The 20,568-nt window shown below is 39.7% G+C and overlaps 2 protein-coding genes across 5 annotated transcripts; both read left to right on the plus strand.

Moving 5' to 3' along the window:
* Nucleotides 1–1,276: 1,276 nt before the first annotated feature.
* On the plus strand, nucleotides 1,277–12,078 carry nexn (nexilin (F actin binding protein)). Of its 4 annotated transcripts, none has more exons than XM_017407003.3 (15): nucleotides 1,277–1,428; nucleotides 2,814–3,174; nucleotides 3,291–3,488; nucleotides 5,632–5,722; nucleotides 5,821–5,969; nucleotides 7,621–7,821; nucleotides 7,915–8,088; nucleotides 8,269–8,457; nucleotides 8,559–8,750; nucleotides 9,166–9,210; nucleotides 9,502–9,696; nucleotides 9,924–10,145; nucleotides 10,380–10,574; nucleotides 10,688–11,051; nucleotides 11,203–12,078. In XM_017407003.3, exons 2-15 carry the CDS (start codon nucleotides 2,863–2,865, stop codon nucleotides 11,214–11,216), a joined length of 2,541 nt encoding a protein of 846 aa, XP_017262492.1. In that variant the 5' UTR covers nucleotides 1,277–1,428; nucleotides 2,814–2,862; the 3' UTR covers nucleotides 11,217–12,078. The 4 variants fall into 4 exon arrangements, with proteins under 4 accessions (XP_017262492.1, XP_024859722.1, XP_017262491.1 ...); XM_025003954.2 differs by having other exon boundaries at nucleotides 10,691–11,051; XM_017407002.3 differs by lacking the exon at nucleotides 11,203–12,078 and having other exon boundaries at nucleotides 10,688–11,086.
* An 899-nt stretch (nucleotides 12,079–12,977) lies between these two features.
* On the plus strand, nucleotides 12,978–18,994 carry mindy4 (MINDY lysine 48 deubiquitinase 4). Its single transcript, XM_017407019.3, has 18 exons — nucleotides 12,978–13,334; nucleotides 13,547–13,666; nucleotides 13,755–13,951; nucleotides 14,031–14,283; nucleotides 14,363–14,550; nucleotides 14,652–14,704; nucleotides 14,802–14,902; nucleotides 14,996–15,112; nucleotides 15,236–15,327; nucleotides 15,518–15,619; nucleotides 16,240–16,303; nucleotides 16,529–16,594; nucleotides 16,683–16,750; nucleotides 16,821–16,884; nucleotides 17,058–17,219; nucleotides 17,738–17,918; nucleotides 18,143–18,221; nucleotides 18,362–18,994. Exons 1-18 carry the CDS (start codon nucleotides 13,275–13,277, stop codon nucleotides 18,408–18,410), a joined length of 2,016 nt encoding a protein of 671 aa, XP_017262508.1. The 5' UTR covers nucleotides 12,978–13,274; the 3' UTR covers nucleotides 18,411–18,994.
* Nucleotides 18,995–20,568: the final 1,574 nt, after the last annotated feature.

Raw genomic sequence — 20,568 nt, forward strand, 5'->3', positions numbered from 1 at the left:
CATAACAAAAGCACAGCAAAGAATAGGGCTCGGAAAGATGTGAGCTTTGTAGCTGCTTTGAGGATATCTGATGAGGTTAAATTACATTAGATGGGCAGTCCGACTATAAGCTTATATCCTCTCGTTTTTTTTTAGTTTCAATACTTTTTAAAAAAATTGTCTGAATCTCAAGTGTTTATTCACAGATCTAAAAAAGTATCCACTCTTTTATCTGAGGACCATCTCATCATTTTTTAAACCTCTTTTTATTCCAGTGACACAGCAAGTGTCAGGTTGCACTTCTGAGTATTAGCTTAAGTTTTGACCCTTCTGTTGGGCGTTTCCCAAAACCTCAATTCCTCTTGCTGTACACTGCTGAAGTTTGGTAGCTTTTACCCCTTTATTGTACTGTGACATTTATCTTTTAACACTATAATATTCAAGCAACCTTTTTAAACCATGCCACACCAATGCTGCTTTAGGATCAACATGCTTTTGTGTGCCACCTCCCAAATGGGTGTCTGTAACATTCCCAGAATGTGACTTTCTTCATTTTCTGCCAGTTTGCTTAGTGAGTCAGCAGTTGTATATGAGCCATTAGATCAGACAAAATATGCCTGCAGCACAGTTTCTATTTACACTCATGTACAGTGACATAGGCAGTTTCTCATTTTCTCTCAAACGATGAGCTATATCATGCTGAAAGCTTGTGTGTGACCTCTGATGTCTGAAATATTAGAAGCTCTAGTTTCCTACAGCATGTGACCACATTGGAAAGGTGGTTTTGTGTTTCAAGCCAATGAGCTTTCAGTCTTTTAGTTTTGACCAGAAAGGCAGCAATGCAGCATATAGGTTATAATTCAGGCATAACAAAGGGAAAGTTGATGTCCCTCTCAGCAGACAAGTCAGGCATGCAGCAAGCAGATAAGAACAATCTGTATCTATTTTTAGAATTCAGTCCACCCAAACAGAAGTTTCCAGCTCCAAAGTTCAACTATACATGATGAAAATAAATAACATGCAAAACAGTGCAATATTTAGTGTAATAAGTAAAAAATAAGGCATCGACAGGGTGTTAAAACACAATGAATACGTTCAAACCGCAAATAAACAAGTAGAATTGTAATAACAGATATCTTAGTATTGAAAATAAAGAAAAATACCATTAAAAACTATTATTTATGCAGTTGTGACTGGTGACCTGGATAGGCCCGTTTGCGCATGCGCGCTCAGGGTAACAGCTGAACGTGCCGCAGGCTCGCGCGGCATGAAAGTAACGGTACTTTTATGGGAGCGACTCGCGGACCCCCCCATCGCTCAGTCGAGTTGGAGCAGCTAGCAGACCCACTGACTGTGTTCACAGCTCCGAGTTTTACTGCTTCGAGTTCTTTTCACGCCTCAAAGGAACTTTAAACCAAAGCGGGGAGGAGGACAAGCACCACCCGGAAGGTAAAGTTTTTTTTTTTTAAATTTAAATATCAATTAAGCGGTGAAATTTATAGCCTAAAGTGATAATTAGCTGAAAAAAGCTAGTAGCTACGGAGTAATTTGGGCTAATAATTTTCTTTGTAAATTAAACAATGTGGTCGACACATCTTTCTGCTTGTGTGTTTAAAACTCGTGTTTTGAAATGATTTGTTGTGCTAGCTGTGTACAGAAATAGCTAGGACAACCCTTTTACAAACCAAAAATCTTCCACTTTTCTTTTGTTAGTGTTACAATTAAAGCTATTACATGTTTGGGTGAAGTTATACATCAGATTAACTGGGGGATACTTTGTTTATGACTAGGTTATACAAGTTAAATCTGGTCATAGTTGTCTCCAAGCTCATAGATTCAGATGACGACAGAAAATGACAGGTGATGTCCCATATTTACCAGTCTGTGCTGTCTGTCTCCTGGTATTCGTCTCTGTTTTGTAAGGTGGCAGCATAGCTTGAACAAGCAACTCACCTCTGATATATTTGTGTGACTGAATTACAGGGTTTTGTTTGGTGACTTCAAGACTTTCCTGTAATCCTGTAATCTAAAGGTTAAAAAATAAATCAGTGTGTTGAGAACTGACCACATACGATGCAAAAAACACAGTGTTGTGACACAAAACTATTTGGGAGTCTTTTAAGTTTCAGCTGCTGGACACCGAACACACCTGTGAGGACCCCGCAGCCGCGCCTCAACATGTCGACACACAGACATAGCGACATGTGCGATTCGCAGCATCGTGTCACAATATGATCATCCCACCTGAATGGTGAAAGTATTCGTGGATACTGATGAACAGCAGCTTTTTCAGCAACATTTCATACAGCTCTCCTTCACGCAGCTCTTAGCCCTCTTGGCCATTTTGTCAAGGGTCTGCAGGGGCGACATGTGGGTGCCAGCTTGATCTTTGTCCAACTGCCTTCCACTCATCAGAAATAGCTATGATCACATGTTCTGGACTCCTAAGTGGGGTATAAATAGGGGTCAGCAAGCTCCCACTGCACACTTTCCTGACATAACTTCTTTCTGCCTCTAACTTTGAGGTCAAAAAGTCCTCAAAGTGTTTTGTAAATTGTGATACTTAGGGAATATAGAGTAATAAAAAGTAGGCAATATTCTTTGAAACTGTTGTATTGTTGGCTTTTTAAAAATACAATACAGAAGAAAAAAAACTTTTTTATGACTGATTAAATGTCATAATCAGTCATCAGTCATAGTGGCATCTGTCATCTGTAACACTGTTTTTGTAATGTAGTGAAATGAAAGGAAGTGTTTTTCCACTCCCTCTCCTTGACGTATTGGCCATGTTTTTATTGTTTACATAATCCTAACACATCTCTTTCGGTTTGCAGGTACAATTATAACAGAGTCTGTGAGTCAGCTTGTCGTTGCGGCGCAAACATGGCCGAGGTGGCGCAGGTTGCAGCCTTAAATGCTCACGACAGCGAAGGAACAGAGAAATATATGGGGGAGGAAGAAAATGACGCGGAGGAGAGAGGTGAAAGCGAAAATACAAGCCCTCACCACCTGGATGATAAGACGAGCGATGAGACTGAGAAGACGCACGTTAATGGTGTGCAGAACAAACAAAACCGTACAAGGAAGGACGGCGATGATAGATCCGAGGACGTTAATGGAGTTTCACAGAAGGAGAATCCAGAACCTGAAACAAATGATACCGAGAGTATTTCTGACGTGGCACTAAAGAGGGAGGTGAGGCAGAGGAAAATCCAGTCAGTTTATTTAGAAATGATAACATTCTGCTCCATTTCAATAAATCTAACAATATAATATTGTCTTTTATCATTCTTGTCAACGTTAAACCACAGAAACTCCTCAGATCCAGGAAGCCAGTGGCCAGAAGCTACGTGCCAAAGCTGAACAAGGACAAAGGAGACGTGACGAGCAAGTTTGAGACCATGCAGAAGGCCAGAGAGGAGCGCAGCCGGCAGAGGAACAGGGAGGAACAGCAGAAGAGGAAGGAGCAATACGTCAAGGAGAGGGAGTGGAATCGCAGAAAGCAGCAGGTCAAAGACAGATAACCCCACTAACCTCCGACTGTGAGCTGCATGGCATGATGGGGCATGATGGAGGTGACAAAGCTACCAGTTTGAGTGAGGATTCAGTCTTTTATACAGTCACATACATCAGTCACATTGTGTTTTATGCAATTAACCTCTTAATCACATTTTGTGTTTTCTAATATACTTTTAAAAATATTAATGAGTACGTAAGTAACGGCCAGTCAGCGGAAGCATAATTTTAACAACTGTTGTGTAGACATATACTGATCAATTCACTAAACTGTCACTTCAATACAAAATATAATAGGCCAGGTGACAGGGACACAAACACACAATTTACTAAAATAATTAACTGGTTAATCAGTTTTTAAACAAGACAATTAAACTTTGATTTCAGGGCAGTTTGCTGAACTAAATTTACTAAACCGTGGGCAAAATCATTAAGAAATTGCATTTATCACAACTATTTATAATGTGGAGCAAAAACACTTACTGAAACACAAATGCTTTAACATAGGGAGATAGTTTTGTCCTTTTCAGAGGAATATATATGGGTATGTACAATGTTTTTATGCTTTTCAGAATAAATTAATGACCACTATAGCTGCTCTTCTTTTCCAGGAGTCAGCTAGAGCTTCTTAAATGATGCTCGGAGTTGTGTTGGCTTTTCTCAGTAAAAGTCCTGTTTATAAAAAAAGCCCAAAGTTGTTTATAGAAATAAAGTCAGATAAGGAAGAGAGCAGGAAGAGAGTGTTTTTTCAAAGCCATTGCTTGATGGCTTTAGAGTACTGGTTAGACTTATGTGGAACATTTTTCTGCGTGGAGTTTATGGCTCTCTTGAATACTGCATACGATAAAATCCACTTCTTGTTTTTTTTATAGGAACTTGCAATTGGTCTGGGAATTAAATTTAAGTTTATATTCAGCCAGGAAAGGTTCAAACTCACTCCTCCTTCATCAACTCTGACCGGATCCAACATATTGGCGTGCTTTTAGCTTACAAGTCTGATGTGACACATTGTTAAGATTCAGGAGCAATTAACAAAAAGCTGAAGTGAGTCGGTTACTATTAAAGCCTTAAAATGTGTTTTTTTCAAAAGAGTTTTGGTTTTATATTTCGAACTGAGACATAAAGATATCAATGAACAATTCAACTTCAGAAAGTATTTAGTTTTTTTGGCGAATTTTAAACAATTTTTAAGCTTTGTAGACTAAGTTTTTTAATAATGAGGTCCTGTGTTTAAATTAATTTATGAACCTGCTCAGTGTATCTTTCCTTCACTCGGCTGACTCCACGTTCCACCCAGCTGCTCCATCGAGACTCCTTTTTATTCACATTTCATTTGTCCGTAAAACCTTTGAGCTTTACGTTTTTTCTCTTTGACACTTAAGCCTGCTGGTATTGTTCAGTGGCGCTTGTGTTTCAGCCTTTATTACCTCAAAGTAGTCTCTGAGGATTTGACACTTTTTACCCAGAAAAACAGCTCCAGGTAAGAACTTCATAGACTGTCGTTCTTTAAACTGAGGAAGGATCTGTTTCAGGTCTCATTCATTTAAACTTTATTCAGTCCTATGCAATTAATTTCATCCTTTTCCTTTTTATGTGCTGTTTTGAAAACTATTTGTAACAAAATATTTGGTTCTCTGGTCAAATTTTAAAGGTTGAAATATTTTAAGAGCATTGTATTTATCTTATTTATTTCAAAATTGTCAAATAATTGTGCAGGTGTAAAGAACAGGTCAATTTGTACCATTTTGCTTTATAATAAACAAGTCTTCAATATGGTAAGACTAAAAAGAGTAAAAGTTATGATCAAGAATTCTGCTTTTCCTCCAGACTCAGTGTGGTAAAATAAGTACAGTGATACAGTGTTTTGTGAGTGGATTATCAGTGATAATCAGACACAACAACCTTCCTGTGTACATGTTGTGCCATTGCTAGCCAGGCTCGGACACCTACGCTCATCCCTGTCTGTGCAGCAACACTGTTGGCCAATCAGAGGCTCACCTGAAGGCCACATGATCTTGCTAATAGCAGGGATTTGGCTCTTGTTCTTGCTGGGACCAGCATGGCTCCTGAGTGGCAGAGGAGATGATCCCAGCTAAACCTTAACCTCACCACACTCTCCATTTGATCTGCCTGTAGATAAAAGAACTACTCGCTTCAAGTGATGAGGAGGAGGAGGAGGAGATAAAGCTGAAAAAGGTGGAGAAGTCCTACGTGCCCAAAATTACAGGTAAGACATAAAACTGATGCAACACAATTTAAAATAAAAAAATGATGAGAGACGTGGGGGAAGGAGGAGACTGAAGGTTTATGTCTTGAAACACCCAGGTAGTGTGAAGGGGAAGTTTGCAGAAATGGAGAAGCAACGACAAGAGGTGGAGAGGAAGAGGATGGAGGAGGAGAGGAAGAAGAGAGAAGCCCAGGACAACAAAGAGAAAGCCAAAATCAAAAAAGAACTGGCTCAGAAAGCTGCTGAGGTCAGTGAACCTGTGCTGGTACAGAGTCGATCTTACTGACATTTTGGCAGCTTGTGTTGATGTTTCGGCTCTGTCTCCGTGGTAAAAATATGGTGCACTTTCGTCTGTAATGATTAAGGTAATCCTCAGCTGCCACTCGGATGAGTTATTTTAAGTGGCTTTTGAGATGGGGACAGTTGACTGGGCTGGATATAGGTCTGAAACCAACGGTAGCATTGTTGACATGACCAGCCTGTGAACTGAAAATAAAGAGGTCATTTCAATTATATGTCAGTGTTTACAATATGTTGCTTGTTTGGAAATTGATGTCAGGTAAATCGTACAATTACTTCCAATCACAACATACAAAACAATGTAAGCAGAGTTGTAGGCTTATTATATACCCAGACTGTAATGTTCTTGGAAATGGTTATGTAAGTTGTGCCAGATAGATAATTATAGGCAATTACCTGCTAACTCTGTGTCCTAATTCTGCTCTGGTGCAGCATAAACTACATAAACAATCCTGTAAAAAGTCAGGAATGGAAGTATTTAACAGGACTCGGCTACTAGAGTGATTATTTGGTACATTGACCTTGAGCCAGTTTATGGAAAGTCACAGCTGTTAAAACTTATTTAACTTTTTTATACATCAGGTTTAGTTCCAGGATTTCTGTACTGGTAGCTTGGATGTCTCCTAAAGATTGAAGATATGGAGTTATGTGATGGTTCATTTGTTAATATTGTGTTTAAAAAACAAAGTAAACTTGGGACTTCATAAATCATATATTTTATTTTGTTTTAGTTTTGAACCAAACTTTTGTTTTCACTTACTTTTTACAATTCACTCTTTGAAAGAGCTTACCACATGTCAGAGAGTTTCATTTTTCACTCTGAAATGATAACGAATCCTGCTCCGATTGACAAACAAAACATAAACAGTTGAACAAATGAAAACTTACAGACGAAACAAAGTAAAAAGATAAAAATATGTTGCTTTTCTGACAATTTCTCACTAACTAATAGACAAAAAATACATTTTAACCAAAGGTTTTAAACTATTTCTATACAGTGGACCATAAGCTCCTTTCTTACCTCCACCAAGGAGGTTTGTTTATTTGTTTGTCTGTCTGTCTGTTAGCAAGAGGGCTTAAAAACTTATGAACAGACTGATGAAATTTGAGAAAACATTGGAGTTGTCACAAAAAACAAGTGATTAAATTGAGAGTTCAGTGGCGTCAGTGACCCTATGGCCTTGGCAGAGGTTTGCTTCTAGTACTTCTAGTTAACTAAATGTTTTGAGTCAGTTTCCCATTTAAGAAAAAAATGATTTAAATCATTTAATTAAAGTTTTCCTGTGAAGCACCGAATTTGACATCTAGAAACAGATGGAACAGAGCTGCCAGGTGTAGACAGCACATGACTGCCAACTGTTTCCCACACCTCCCAGCGACAAAATTAGCTCTAGACTTTCCTCCTGTGCCTGAATTAGACTTTGCTATCTTAAACTGACACCCATATCAACCGCACATGGTGACATTAGCCCTCCAGAGTCGCATACGTTATCTTCAACTCAGTTTAAATTTGCAGCCCGAGTGACCGCAGTTCATTTTTACCTCATCTTTTCCAGGGCTTGCAGTTTTACAAATGTTATCTATGTTTGATCCCTTAGGAAGGAGATGACACAATCCTGGTGCGTGTGGTCCCAGCGAAGTCGTCACGACCTCCGGGTAAAATCACGTTGAACTTCGAGGACATTGAGAAGAACCGAGAGGAGGAACTGAAGAAGAAAGCGGAGGAGGAGAAGAAGAGACGATACGATGAAAACAGACGCTCCTTCAGGGAAGCCAAGCGACGCTCTGTCGTCCAACAGGTTAAAAAAACAGCTTCCCACTTTAAATTATATGTTTTGTTTTGTGGATCTTAACATGAACATCCTTTGATTTTTTGCATTGATTTGAATTAGGATGAAGAGGAGAAGCCAACAGAGAAGGTGTCTGTGGCTCCTGGAAAGCTGAAGCTGACCTTTGAGGAGATGGAGAGGGAAAGGCAGGAGCAGAGGAAGAAGCAGGCTGAGGAAGAAGCCAAACAGCGCCTGTTAGAGGAGAAAAAGGCTTTCCAGGAGGCCAAGGAGGGAATGGTGAACAAAACACTTTCGATGAAACAAGAAATTTCTTTGATTTTTGTAGTTTATGGCACATCCTGATTCGATCCATTACACCACATTAATTCAAAATAAAGATTTGTTGATCAAATATTAACGTTTGAATAGCTGTTGAGCTACCTTAATTAGTGCTGGCGATATTTTGTGTCTTATCAGGAAGACGATGAAGAAAGCTCTCAGCCAGTTGACGAAGACAAAGAGGAGTTTCGTCCTAGAAAACTGAGACTGAGCTTCGAGGAGCTGGAGAGGCAAAGGGTAGAAGAAGTGCGCAAAAAAGCAGAGGAGGAGGCCAAGAGGCGAATGGAAGAGGAGAGGCGAGCTTTTGCTGAAGCCAGGAGGAGCATGGTAAATGCACTTTGCAATAATAGATATAATGTTTGTGTAGATTAGGATACATGGAGTAAAAACAATAATCCAAACAAACTCAACCACGTGGTATTTCTCAGCTTGTAGATGAGGACGATGAGGTCCTGATGGCCCTGTTGAACCTGGAGGGGAGTGAGCCGGGGAAGATTTGCGTCAGTTTTGAGGATCTGGAGCGACAGAGGCGCGAGGAGGAGCAGAGAAAGGCCGAGGAGGAGGCCAAGAGGAGGCTGGAGGAGGAGAAGAGGCTCTTTGCTGAGGCCCGCAAGAGCATGGTGAGTCAATGCGACTCAGTGACCAAAAATCGAGCGTGTAACGCATGTTAGGGCTGACCACTAACACGTTAGAGCTATGAAGGTGTTGTTCAAGGTTTTAATCAAATTCCTGCTGCTCAGCTTTCCCAGAATGAAACCTGAACTCTAAAATGTCTTTCAGTCACCTTTACACATGAAGTTACATAACCTTCACATGTTTAATGCTGGAAATAACATATAAACAGCATGCCTGGTGATTACTAGTCAAAACTAAAACAATTGTGGCCTTAGTTAAACTAATACTTTCACCTCAGAGTTTCTTATATTTGGATTTAAATTGAATTGGTTTTGTCATTTTGTTGATGTTCTACGTGTTCTAATGGGCTCAAGTGGTACATCTGTACCTCTGGTTCTTTGTTCAAACTATCTCTTTAAGAGCCCTGTCCCGGATGTGGAAAAGTTCTCATATGGAGATGAAACAGTAAGATATTTTCAGTTTCACGTGTTTATTAATTTTCATTCTAGGACATTACAGAAAACAGTTTTTAGATCTACACACAACAGTGCGTTTATTTGGATATGTTTTGTTTTTGAGTGCATGTTATCTTTAAACGCTTAAAAAAGTTGGTGCTGCTTTATTGTTTGCTGGGTTTACAGTGTTGTGTAATGCTGGGTAAGTATTGAACTGTGTACTTAGACTGTAATAAAACAGACAAAATGCTTGCAGACGCAGAGATCCTTATATGTATTGTGGATTTTTCTATGTGTTTAGGTGCTGGAAGACGATGAGGAAATGATGAGGAGTGATTCTCAGGACGCTCTGCACCCCAGAAAATTAGAGATTAACTTTGAGGAGTTGCTGAAGGAGAAGGAGGAGGCTGAGAGGAGACGCAAAGCAGAGGAGCGTAAGAAAAAACTGGAGCAGGAGAAGCAGGAATTTGAACAACTCAGACAAGAGATGGGCGAGGTCAGTTTTTCCATTTCAAATTTAAGGGCTAATATACTTCCTGGAGGCTTTCTCTTTTCCGGTATTTTTAAAAAAATCTTTAAACAAATTATTATACGTAGATACATTCTTTTGATCAAATTATAGGATATCATGCTTGTTGAATTACTCAGAATAATTCAAATATGTTCTTCTGTTCAAAAAGAGGAAACAGTTTGTTTCAAGGAAACTGATTTTATGTTTCGCAGGATGAAATAAATGAAAGTTCAGAAGTTGTAAGCAAAGAATATGAAGAGCTGACAAAGCTGAAGAAAACTGGCTCCATTCAGGCCAAAAATCTCAAGTCTAAATTTGAGAAGATCAAGCAGCTGACAGAGGAGGAGATTCAGAAAAAGATCGAGATGGAGAGAGAGCGGAGGAAGGCCATCGATGATGAAATCAAACAGAGAGAAGCTGAGAGGTTCCAGGAGGTAAGAGCACCCAAATGCTGAGGAAGAATGTGGTGGATCTGGCTCATGATGGGGGAACTGCCGAACACCTAAATGCCTCATTTGGGATAGTTTGGTTCATAGAAGAAGCAGTCTATGATTACACGGTTGCTGAAAAGCATGTGTTTTACACCACTGTACTGGGTAAATTACAAAACTTAGCATGTTTCATTCAAAGAGAATAATTTCAGGGACATAAATAATCGTATTTTGTAGGAAGAGGAGGAGGAGGGAAGAGTAACGACTCCAGTGAGGCCCGAGGAGTCGCCGTTCAGGCAAAAGGTGGACATGCGAGCTCGCTTTCAACAAATGGCCAAAGCCAGAGAGGAAGAAGAACGAAGGAGGATAGAGGAGCAGAAGCTCCAGAGAATGCAGTTTGAACAGCAGGAGATCGATGCTGCTCTCCAAAAGGTACGTCCCCCACATTCATTACAAGATTATTCCTAATACACAAGAACATAAACGTTTCATTTGAGGTTGCTTTGTTGTTGCCAAAAGTTTTTGATTATTTTGTCTGCTTGCAGAAGAAGGAGGACGAAGTGGAGGATGAAGGCAGCATCATCAACGGCTCTGCAGCTTATGAAGATGAGGAAGATCATGCTCGTTCAGGGGCTCCGTGGTTTAAGAAGCCTCTTAAGAACCAGTCGGTGGTGGATTCTGAGCCGGTCCGGTTCACTGTCAAGATCACCGGGGAGCCAAAGCCTGAGGTAACCTGGTGGTTTGAGGGAGAGATGCTCCAGGACTGTGAGGACTATCAGTACATAGAAAGAGGAGAGACATACTGCCTCTACCTGCCGGAGACCTTCCCAGAGGACGAGGGGGAGTACATGTGCAAGGCTGTGAACAGCAGAGGCACGGCAGCAAGCACCTGCATCCTCACAATAGAAAGTAAGATCACTCTTGTCTGACTGCATGTCTGCATGATTCCACTCGTCTGGATTTCACCGCACTTTGTGAAGTGGATCGCACGCTCCTCTTCCGCGTGACCTCGGGCTGAAAAGCACATGTCGATAACGGCTCCTCTGTTTCTTTCTTGCAGCTTATGACTACTGATGCCCCCTCGTGTGCAGAAGATTGTTCCTTGTTATCTTTCAGCCCTTTTTGTAAAACGTCATTTGTTGTGGTCAGACAGAAGAGGGGAGAACAGTATGCTTGGCATTCCTAAGGAAGGGAAACACACACACTTACAGACAAAAACAAAAAAATTGAAGATGTTGTTTACATGTTGCTCTATAGTAAAGCTGCGCTCCCTGTAAGAATGTCAGATAATACCTGTGCCAAAACTGACAGACTCCTGTTTCTGTGCTGAGGATTGGACTGAACATCAAAAGTATATTTGCTGCAAGGCCCTAAGAGCTTTCATGACACCAGCAATTTCTAAATGTTGTTCAAATACATTGTAAATATCACACTGAATGGTCCATAAAACACTAAATATTATGCTTGAAGTATCATAATAAGTAGAAATTTAAATCTATCTGTGTATTGACAAACACAGTATTGTAATGTGAATAAAGCATTGCATGCATTGATTTTCGCTAATCTTCATCTGTATTCATTACAGTCTTCTTTTATTGTTTGTTTTTAATCATCTGGGATTATACCGAGGAAAGTCACATTCTCTCAGGGGTCTGTTGAAATCAATATGGCACCGTTATGGCAAACAGTTTCATTTGTACATCCTATTTTTTTCAGCAGCATCTGAAAATATTTTTCATTTTTTTATGCAAATACTACCCCCTTTTTTCCATTTTTAAGCACAGTATCAAACTCTTGATACAGATGTCATTATTCATTGTTGTCCAGGATGATTGTTTTATTGTTTGATAATGAAAAAAGTGGGCTAGTTTGGATTTTTTTGTCATATATTAAAAAATAGAAATCAAGTTTTAATAAAACAAACCAAAAATAACAATATCACTGTGCTGTCTTTAATTGTTAATGTGAAATATTAGTAATATAAAAACTTGATATGTTGCAGATTTTTCAGTCTCGCTGTTACCTGACTTGTTATGGTTTTAAACTGAATATATTATTATTTATTATCTGTTTAAGGTGGTGGGGGCCTGGAGGGTTTTACTGGGGACACTTGACAAGTTAGTCCATCACAGAGCTGAAACACAAAGACAAACACTCAACTATTTATTGAAATCAATACTCAAGATAAGATGTTTCTTATCACCCATAGGACAGCTGTTCATTTCTGTCTTGCTCTATCTTACTTTAAATGTAAAGTACTGTTGCAGTCTCAAAGCAGATTTATTTTTCAAACAAGATGTGATGAATAAACACGCTCACATTGAAAGCATCCTTTTATTTGAACTTTGACCAGCAGTGCAGATTTTTTCTGTTAATTGCAGAATAATCTACACTAGACTTCACAGATTTAATTATTTGATTGTGGATTTTGAATTTAACCTGATCTGAGGTGGTTTTGATGCCAAGGAAAGTACTGCAGTAGCCTTTTTTGAATCCCAATGCATAGCATAAAGACTTCTTAGATGACATACTGTGTTGGAAAAAAAAAGTACACTTAGGATAATTCAAACCAGATGTGAAAAGTCTAAGAATGAAGTAGATCTGAGATGCTCCAGATGCCAAAAAAAGCTGTGAAATACCCCTTTACCCAATTAATCCTAAACCAAAATCAGCGTCGTTAGAAGAGATTATGCCTGTAAACCAAATTCCAAACTTGAAAGCCAATTGTAAGAGCATTAAAGTTCATGTAGGTTATTATTCTTCAGAGTGGTTACATTTACGAGACACCACACTTGCGCCCCAGTGGAACTGAGGAGCGACGCGTCGCTATGGTAACACGTCGGCAAACATGGCTGCGCGCTTCGAGCTAGCTGTTTCACCGACCTTTTAGATCATGTGCTGAAACTTCATCTGTCCAAAAACATCGAGCTGTCGTTTGATTTAGGACTCCCGGGGACAAGAGGAGCTGAGTCTGTTTTGCAGTCCACGCGTGTTTCCTTTTATGGACAGCTTTTTTCTCAAGACGATTCATAAAAAGCATTTAGTGTTCGGTGCGGACAGCGCATCCCAACGACGCTTCGCAAACTTATTTTTATTTATTTATTTGTTTTTGGTGCATGTCTTGTTGCTACCATGATCGCTTCTGTCGAAGAGGTTTCTTTGTCTCTTGTAAGGGAATATTTGAGTAGAAAGGTAAGTTAGATCGTCTACAGGAAGACTGAAAACCAGGCAGCTAACCAGCTAGCTTCAGTTAGCTTCCCTTCAGCTACTTGAGAGTTTATAGTGATTGGGATTTAGTGACATATAAACACCAAACGAGCACTGTTTCTAGATAAGAGGGGCTTTCATAGAATCAGTGTTTCCTTTATTTGTATATTTATATATGAATATTTAATGAACAACAGGGACTGAAAAGGACCATCGCCTGTATGGATGAGGAGCATCCACGCACAGAGGCCAGCATCAATAACAGATCCCAGCTGAGGGAGATCCTGAACATAGAGGATCTTCACAGAAAAAATAAAGTGAGCCTGACTGTCAAAACGGAGCTGCTGTGCAGATGTATATATATATCTAAAAAAAGAGCTGCATTTGACTGTTCTGTGTTTGCAGGTTCAGAATACCCCCCTGAAAACGTTGCTGGAGATTATTGTGAGGCATCATATTGAGCGATTAAACAACGAAGAGCTCATCGTTGGATCTGCTCCACGGGGAGTCCAAGCTATCAGCTCACCTGCAAGGAAACCATTACTGATAAATGACTCAGGAGCAGACGAAGTAACAGCAGCTTTTGTCAGCAGCAAACAAAGGTATTTCACATGCAGTGTTTTATGTCACTCTGTGTTTTATCAGAACTGGCTTGAACTTGTGTGGGATCTTCCTTCACAGGTCTGACAAAAATGAAACATGCCCCTTTAAGCCAACACATGTGTCGTCATTGTCTGAGAAAGAGGGACCCTCTAATTTTAATCCAACTTATAAATTAGATTACCAAAAAGGCAAACCATTGTTAGAGCCCCATCAGGACAATGAGAACTTTGTCCAAAAGGAGGCAGATAGAAACACTTGCATCACTGCGGTTACCCAGAAGAACCAAACTAATCGAATCAGACGAGGCATGGTGGCTGGACCGGTACCACAGGTACGGACTGCTGAAACCTTTCACTTCTTGATATTCTTAACCACACTCTTGTAAGTTATTGTTTTTTTTCTCTCTTCAGGAGTCAAACAGAAAAAGACAAAGCCGAAGGGTTGAAGCATCCCAGACGCTGTTAGGAAAAGATGAGACAAACAGGCAGGTCACTGACGTAGATTTAAAAAGCAACAAAACTCACAGCAGCACAGCCAGCAGCGAAGAAGGAAAACTGAATCTCCTGAGCATGGAACAAAACATCATGAAAACAAGCAAGTAAATAGTTTTCTGTTGTCCCACCTAACACTACCAGTGATAACACCATACCTTTCAAAATGAGTTATATTTATGAGTATTTGTATTACGGTTCTTCCTAGAGTAAAGACTGGGCCACATGTCTCTGATCTGAATGCGTCGGAGTTAGTGTTAGGTAAGTTCCTATCGTGGAAAATCAAGAGTCACTGACTCTTTTGACTATTTGATGCGCTTGTATTGCCAAAAAATGATGGTTAATCTTATATTTACAGATGATATTGATGACGATGATGATCTGCGTGCAGTGTCTGTTCAGAGGAGTGTTTCAGAGTTTCACTGTTCAGGCTGCGTGATGGACCAACACACTGCCACGGTGGGTTAATTACTATTATTATGTGTAACAGACAGCTTTTGTGGCTCCATTTGATTGTATTTTGTGTTCTTGTTTTTGTATTCTTTTTTCTAGGAATTGAAAACCATTCTTCTTGGTTCCAGCTTAAATTGTTTCAGTGTTGAGTGGATGAATCAGGGCTTTACCTTTTCGGAGACAGATGACCTCAGATATGGCATTGTGCAGAAAAGGGTCATTTTTACTCACTGTCTTACTTATTTCAACTATTGTGGCACAATGACTCTCATCTAATCAACTGAATCGTCGTGTTCTGCTTGATGATTGGGTATTTTTCTATTTTTGTTGTGGTTTTAGGGTGGTCCTTGTGGAGTTCTGGCATCTGTTCAAGCATTTGTTCTGAAGAAACTTCTGTTTGAAAACCCTGACAGCAGTATTAACATCCTTCGGTAAGTTAGCTTGAAAAAGAAATACACCTTCTGTGTCGTATTTCTCGCTTAGTGTTTCCTTTCTACAGCCATTTATTCACATCAAGAAATGCTCTCTGGCAACTCTTGAGCAAATGTTCAGTGCTTTTAGGTATAGTCTGTATAAAACCCACACAGCCTAATTTTTACAAGTATGTCCTTTTATTGTCAGGAGGTTACGAGCTTCCAGCAGCACCAGAAGACGGTGTCTTGTTTTAGCTCTGGCTGAAATCTTGTGGAGGGCTGGCAACGAGACACAAGCCACAGTTGCAATGTAAGATAACAACCGTATCCACCTAATCCCTTTCCTTGAGTGTCTGCTTTAGTTTAGCAGGAAAATCTCCCTTTTACACGGATAGCGACAGGTTTAAGGTGTGAAAGGAAGTTTGTTTTTGAAGGAAGAAACAAATAAAAAAAAGCAAAAAGATTTCCCTCCTTTCTACTCTTCAGCTCATGAGTTCCATGCTTTTTTTCTGGCTTTGTTTTTACATCTGGTCAGTAAAAACAATGATAAACAGATGGTCCGACAGCCCATTTGCCTGTTTTTTATTTGTTACTTTTCTCTTTTTTTTACAATCTACAACTTCCCAGATGGTTCTGTGTATCATAACATCTGGCGCACAGTTCAGTTACTTAATCCTTGAACTGAAAACCCAGAACCATTTTGTTGTCATTATTCTTCAGCTCAAGTTGCAGGAGTACCTTGTTTAAAAGTTAAAGGTGAGATTAGTTCACGATGGCATCTTTATGTGAGCGGCTTGTGTCGAGCTACACCCGCACCGCTGGCGGCTGTCGGACCTGTCAGGCCTGTGAAGTCTGCTGCGACAGGTAGAACATCAACCTAAATTGTCTGAATGCATTTGTTTGAAACCACGATTTTGCTTTTAATAACAGAAGTTCGGGGGTGTGCCATTACACCCCATGTGGACAATACAGATTGGAAGGAGTGCTCAAAAAGGTGAGGGTGACAAATTCACACAATGAAAAAGATTCAGGATACGGATGAGAAGTTTAATATTTGATTTATTTTTTTAGTATTTGATTAGCTTTGTTCTCAGGAAATTCACAGCTATAGTTGAGCTTTGTGTTTTAATGCCTTTATTTGTGTTGTGTCCACTGTTTGATGTAAGAAAGCTGCTGTTTTCATTAGTTTGGGTGTTTTTCGAACCGTCTCTTGCTGTAGATGAAGTGTTTCTCTCTGGATAACATCAAGGATCTGAAGTTCTTTCTGGAGCAGCATATTGAGCAGGTAAACCATCAGCTGTCTCAGTTTAGATTTGCATGTGAGAAACGTATGCAGACATTTTTAGCATGGTTTTGTTTTAATCTTCTCACAGTTTGAAGCCGGGATGTTAGGATGTATTCTGCTGACCATATCAGCGGTTCTCTCTCGATCCATTGAAAGGTAAAAATACTTGTTGTTCAGTGCAGGAGCTTCATAGTCTAAGAGCTGTTATTTTTTATTATATTCTTAGAGTGAGAGAGGACATGGACGTGCCGACCACCACACTCATCGGTGCCCATGGCTACTGCACTCAGGTTTGAACATTAGTCATTAAATCGTCATGTTGAAATCAAAGTTAGGAATGCTTTGTACAAGAAGGGTCTTTTTAGGATTGACACGAACCTGCTGCAGTTATTTGCGCCACTTGTTGTCAGTGTTGCACGCATAAAATGTATTCCCGTACTTACAGTCTCTTTGGGTTCATCAGGAGCTGGTCAATCTGTTGCTCTGTGGCAGAGCGGCATCTAATGTGTTTGACAATGACATGGAGCTGGACTCAGGCAACGGCAACATCACTCTGCTGAAGGGGATCAAAGACCCCTGTGAAGTGGGCCTGCTGTCCCTGTATGAACATTATAATATCTGTAAGGTGAGTAAATTCAAAGTTTCAGCTGCAGCGGAGACTTATGTGCAGTACTTACAGCTTACAGGACAGAAAAAACTGGGTTTTTTTTATGTTGGTCCAAAAGAAATTTTAGACCAGTAAGAGATGTTCACATTATGATCATTTTAAGCAAATACAGAAAAACAGTCTGCGTGTAAAGATAATCTTTTTATAATTGATCAATTGAAACAAGTAAATGCGAATGATAACCTCAAACAATAATTTACAACAGTTGACAATAATTTGTGGTAAAGTAACGGGAATAATTCACAGAATATAAGGGCTTCTTTGCTCTCCTCTGTCCTGTGAAGTGATGATGAGAGCAAAAACGGATGAATCCAGCTGCGTGCACATCAGGAAGGTCTCGATCTTTTAGTTGAAACCATAGAGCCAACTTCACAAAACTATAAGGAAAGCGTTGTGGTTTAGTAAAACTGTTTGATAGACATAGATGTTGCATGCTAACAGGCTAAAGTGCTGTGCTTTATCTTCCTTCCGCTAAGGTGGGGGCCAACCTGAAGAGTCCCTCCTTCCCCATCTGGGTGGTGTGCAGTGAGAGCCACTTCAGCGTGCTGTTCGGCCTGCAGAGGGAGCTGTTGACCAGTCAGGAGAAAGGCCTGGAGTTTGACCTGTATTACTATGATGGACTGGCCAATCAGCAGGAGGAGATCCGCCTCACTATTTGTATGTAGCCTCACCTGATTTGACTTCTGTTTGTTAGGCTGCTGCCGCGTGTTCCCAGTATGTTTGGGTTTTTTGTTTAGATTGAAACGCTGCTGATAAAAACCTGTTCTGACATTTTGCCTTCGGTGCTTATTACATTCAGGTGGTGGCATTTCTAAATAGACACTGACGACATATGTGAACTTTTTTGTATTTAATTAGATTTTTGTGGGATTTGTTTTTAGCTGTTGGCAAATCAGCGACGAGCTCCCAGGAAGTTGATGCTGATCTTATTCCTCCACTCAATCTCTGCATTCGAACAAGGTAAAGACCATTTGGTTTTTTACTGTACAACTTTTTAAAATATATTCAAAACATTTTACACAAAGACCATCATATATGGTATATAATTACTATATATATATATATATATATATACCATTTCTTGTTTCTTTGTTTTTCAGGTGGAAAGATGCATCGATCAACTGGAATGACACAGAACCTCTACTCTGAGTTATTAATCATAATATTAATCGTTATTTAGGTTCTTAATCATTAAGCAACACTAACTGACACCAGCGCTATACTCAGAGATCATTTTAAGTTTATTTAATTGTTTCTTTATTTTATTACACCTAACAGCATTTGGTCTTTTGCTTACCTTTCTAAATAAGATGAATTGTTGGAGTTTTGGCCCTGCTTGGCTTAGACCCCATACACATGAGTGATATTTTTAGTGGGAAAAAAACTGATTTAATGGTTTTGATTAATTATGCATGAGGTAGGTTTTACCTCAGATATATGCAGTGAGTGATTGATGATGCTTTTGGATGGAGACTCGTATTCTAGTGGCATCTTGAATGTGGTGCAAGATAAAAGTTTCACCTCTATGGCCTTTTCCAATCTGCTTACACTTTCAAGATAATTTATTGCTGTCTGTGTTATGTGCTGATTTCTTATGATCTTCAGTGTTTCGTATTTTAATTTTGTCAGATCTCTCTTCTGTGCAGATAAGAAAACTGCCAAAAGTTTAACACAAACCCACCAAAAAAAATATCTGATGGAAAACCTTGATCAATAAATGATGTTTACCATGATGTTTAACAGCAGGCCTCATTTATCACCTCGCATGCCTTTTTTATTCAACATTTGTAATTTTATTAGTGTGCCCAGAATTCAGAGCAAATTAATCCCAAATAAACCAATTATAGTAAGAGAGAAACATTCACTCCTACTACTGATTGTAGCTAATTTGGAGTTTCTTTTGTTTCAAGATGCATCTCAAACAAACTATTTATAAATTTTTCAGCAATGTATTTAGCAGACTGATTTATAAATCTTTGGAAATTCTGGGATCTTTTTATTGCAATGTGTTTGTTCTAAAAAGGAAACAATTATGCTTTTTTTTCCCCCCTTCAATGAACAACATAAACTTGGGAATTGTTAATTCTATTACATGCCAGGCAGTAAAAAAAAAGAAAAAAGATTCAGCTGAGGGATGATGTGCTGCAGTAATTTGTTGTGCTTTGTCTGAGAAGTGACAGGCATCATAGCACATACACAGTGAGGGGCATGCAGAGGGGGTGGCATGGACACTTTGCCAGCACAACGGGATCAAAGATACTTCAGCTGGAACATAAACAGAACCACAGCGCTGCGTCGCATGGACCAGAGTCCAGGATCAGTCTGTCAGGAGCAGTCAGAGTCAAGATATATCGAAAACACTCTGGCATCAGCCAACACTTTATTTGTTTAACTTTTTAACTATGTCTACATCGCTCTTATTTATGATATTTCCATTTTGGCGCAGTGGAAATGCTGGAGATGAGCCAACTGTGATGATGACAACTCATTCATCTCTCAGCTGTCACGTCCCTAATGGAAGCTGTATTATCTGAATGTATATTATTGGTGACTCATGGAGGATTTGAGCAGTCTACACAAGACATAAGAGGAAAAATGAATTAATCATGAGACATGGAGTGAAGCAGTGATCCTTCGCTGACAGTTTTACAGCCACCAAGGCCATCGTGATTACTATGAATGCAATGGTTTTCCTGAATGAAGCCTGGGGGTCTCCAAAATTGGATTACAGTGTTCACTTTTGCCACAAAATTCTTCTGCGAATCGGGGGTAGGTGATCTGATATACGTCATAAGGAACCATGTTTAGGTCTCGGCATGAAATATGTTTGACAAGCAAATTTGAAACAGGGTTTTAAAACCAGTCGAAGATCAGGACAATCGGCTTACTCACTGAGCCCATATCAACTATGACCTGTGCTTAAAGAGCCCAAACTTCATTTAATGACTAATGTTTATGTCTCTTCCAATCACAACAACAGAAGCTGAATGTGACAACATTAAGGTGTTTCCTCTTTTTACTCCTAGGCTTTATTGGAGCCGGTTGCAGTCTGACAGGAAGGAAATAGCATGGCTTTGGTCTCTATTTACTATTTATTACACCAAATTTCTCAGAGGTACCAGAGGAGGGATTTGGTGCTGGTGTGTAATTGCGTTAAAGCCCTCCCACATGCTGTCCCTGATGCATCTTCTGTCTCCTCTCCTAATCTGTGCTGTTTGTCTCCAGATAAGTGATATCCTCCTCAGATTAGGATCCGGTGTCCCCGTTCTGCCCATCCGGAGACAAAAAGGGATCCCCGAAGCATTCC

Source organism: Kryptolebias marmoratus, linkage group LG24, assembly GCF_001649575.2.
Source record: "Kryptolebias marmoratus isolate JLee-2015 linkage group LG24, ASM164957v2, whole genome shotgun sequence".
NCBI lineage: Eukaryota > Metazoa > Chordata > Actinopteri > Cyprinodontiformes > Rivulidae > Kryptolebias > Kryptolebias marmoratus.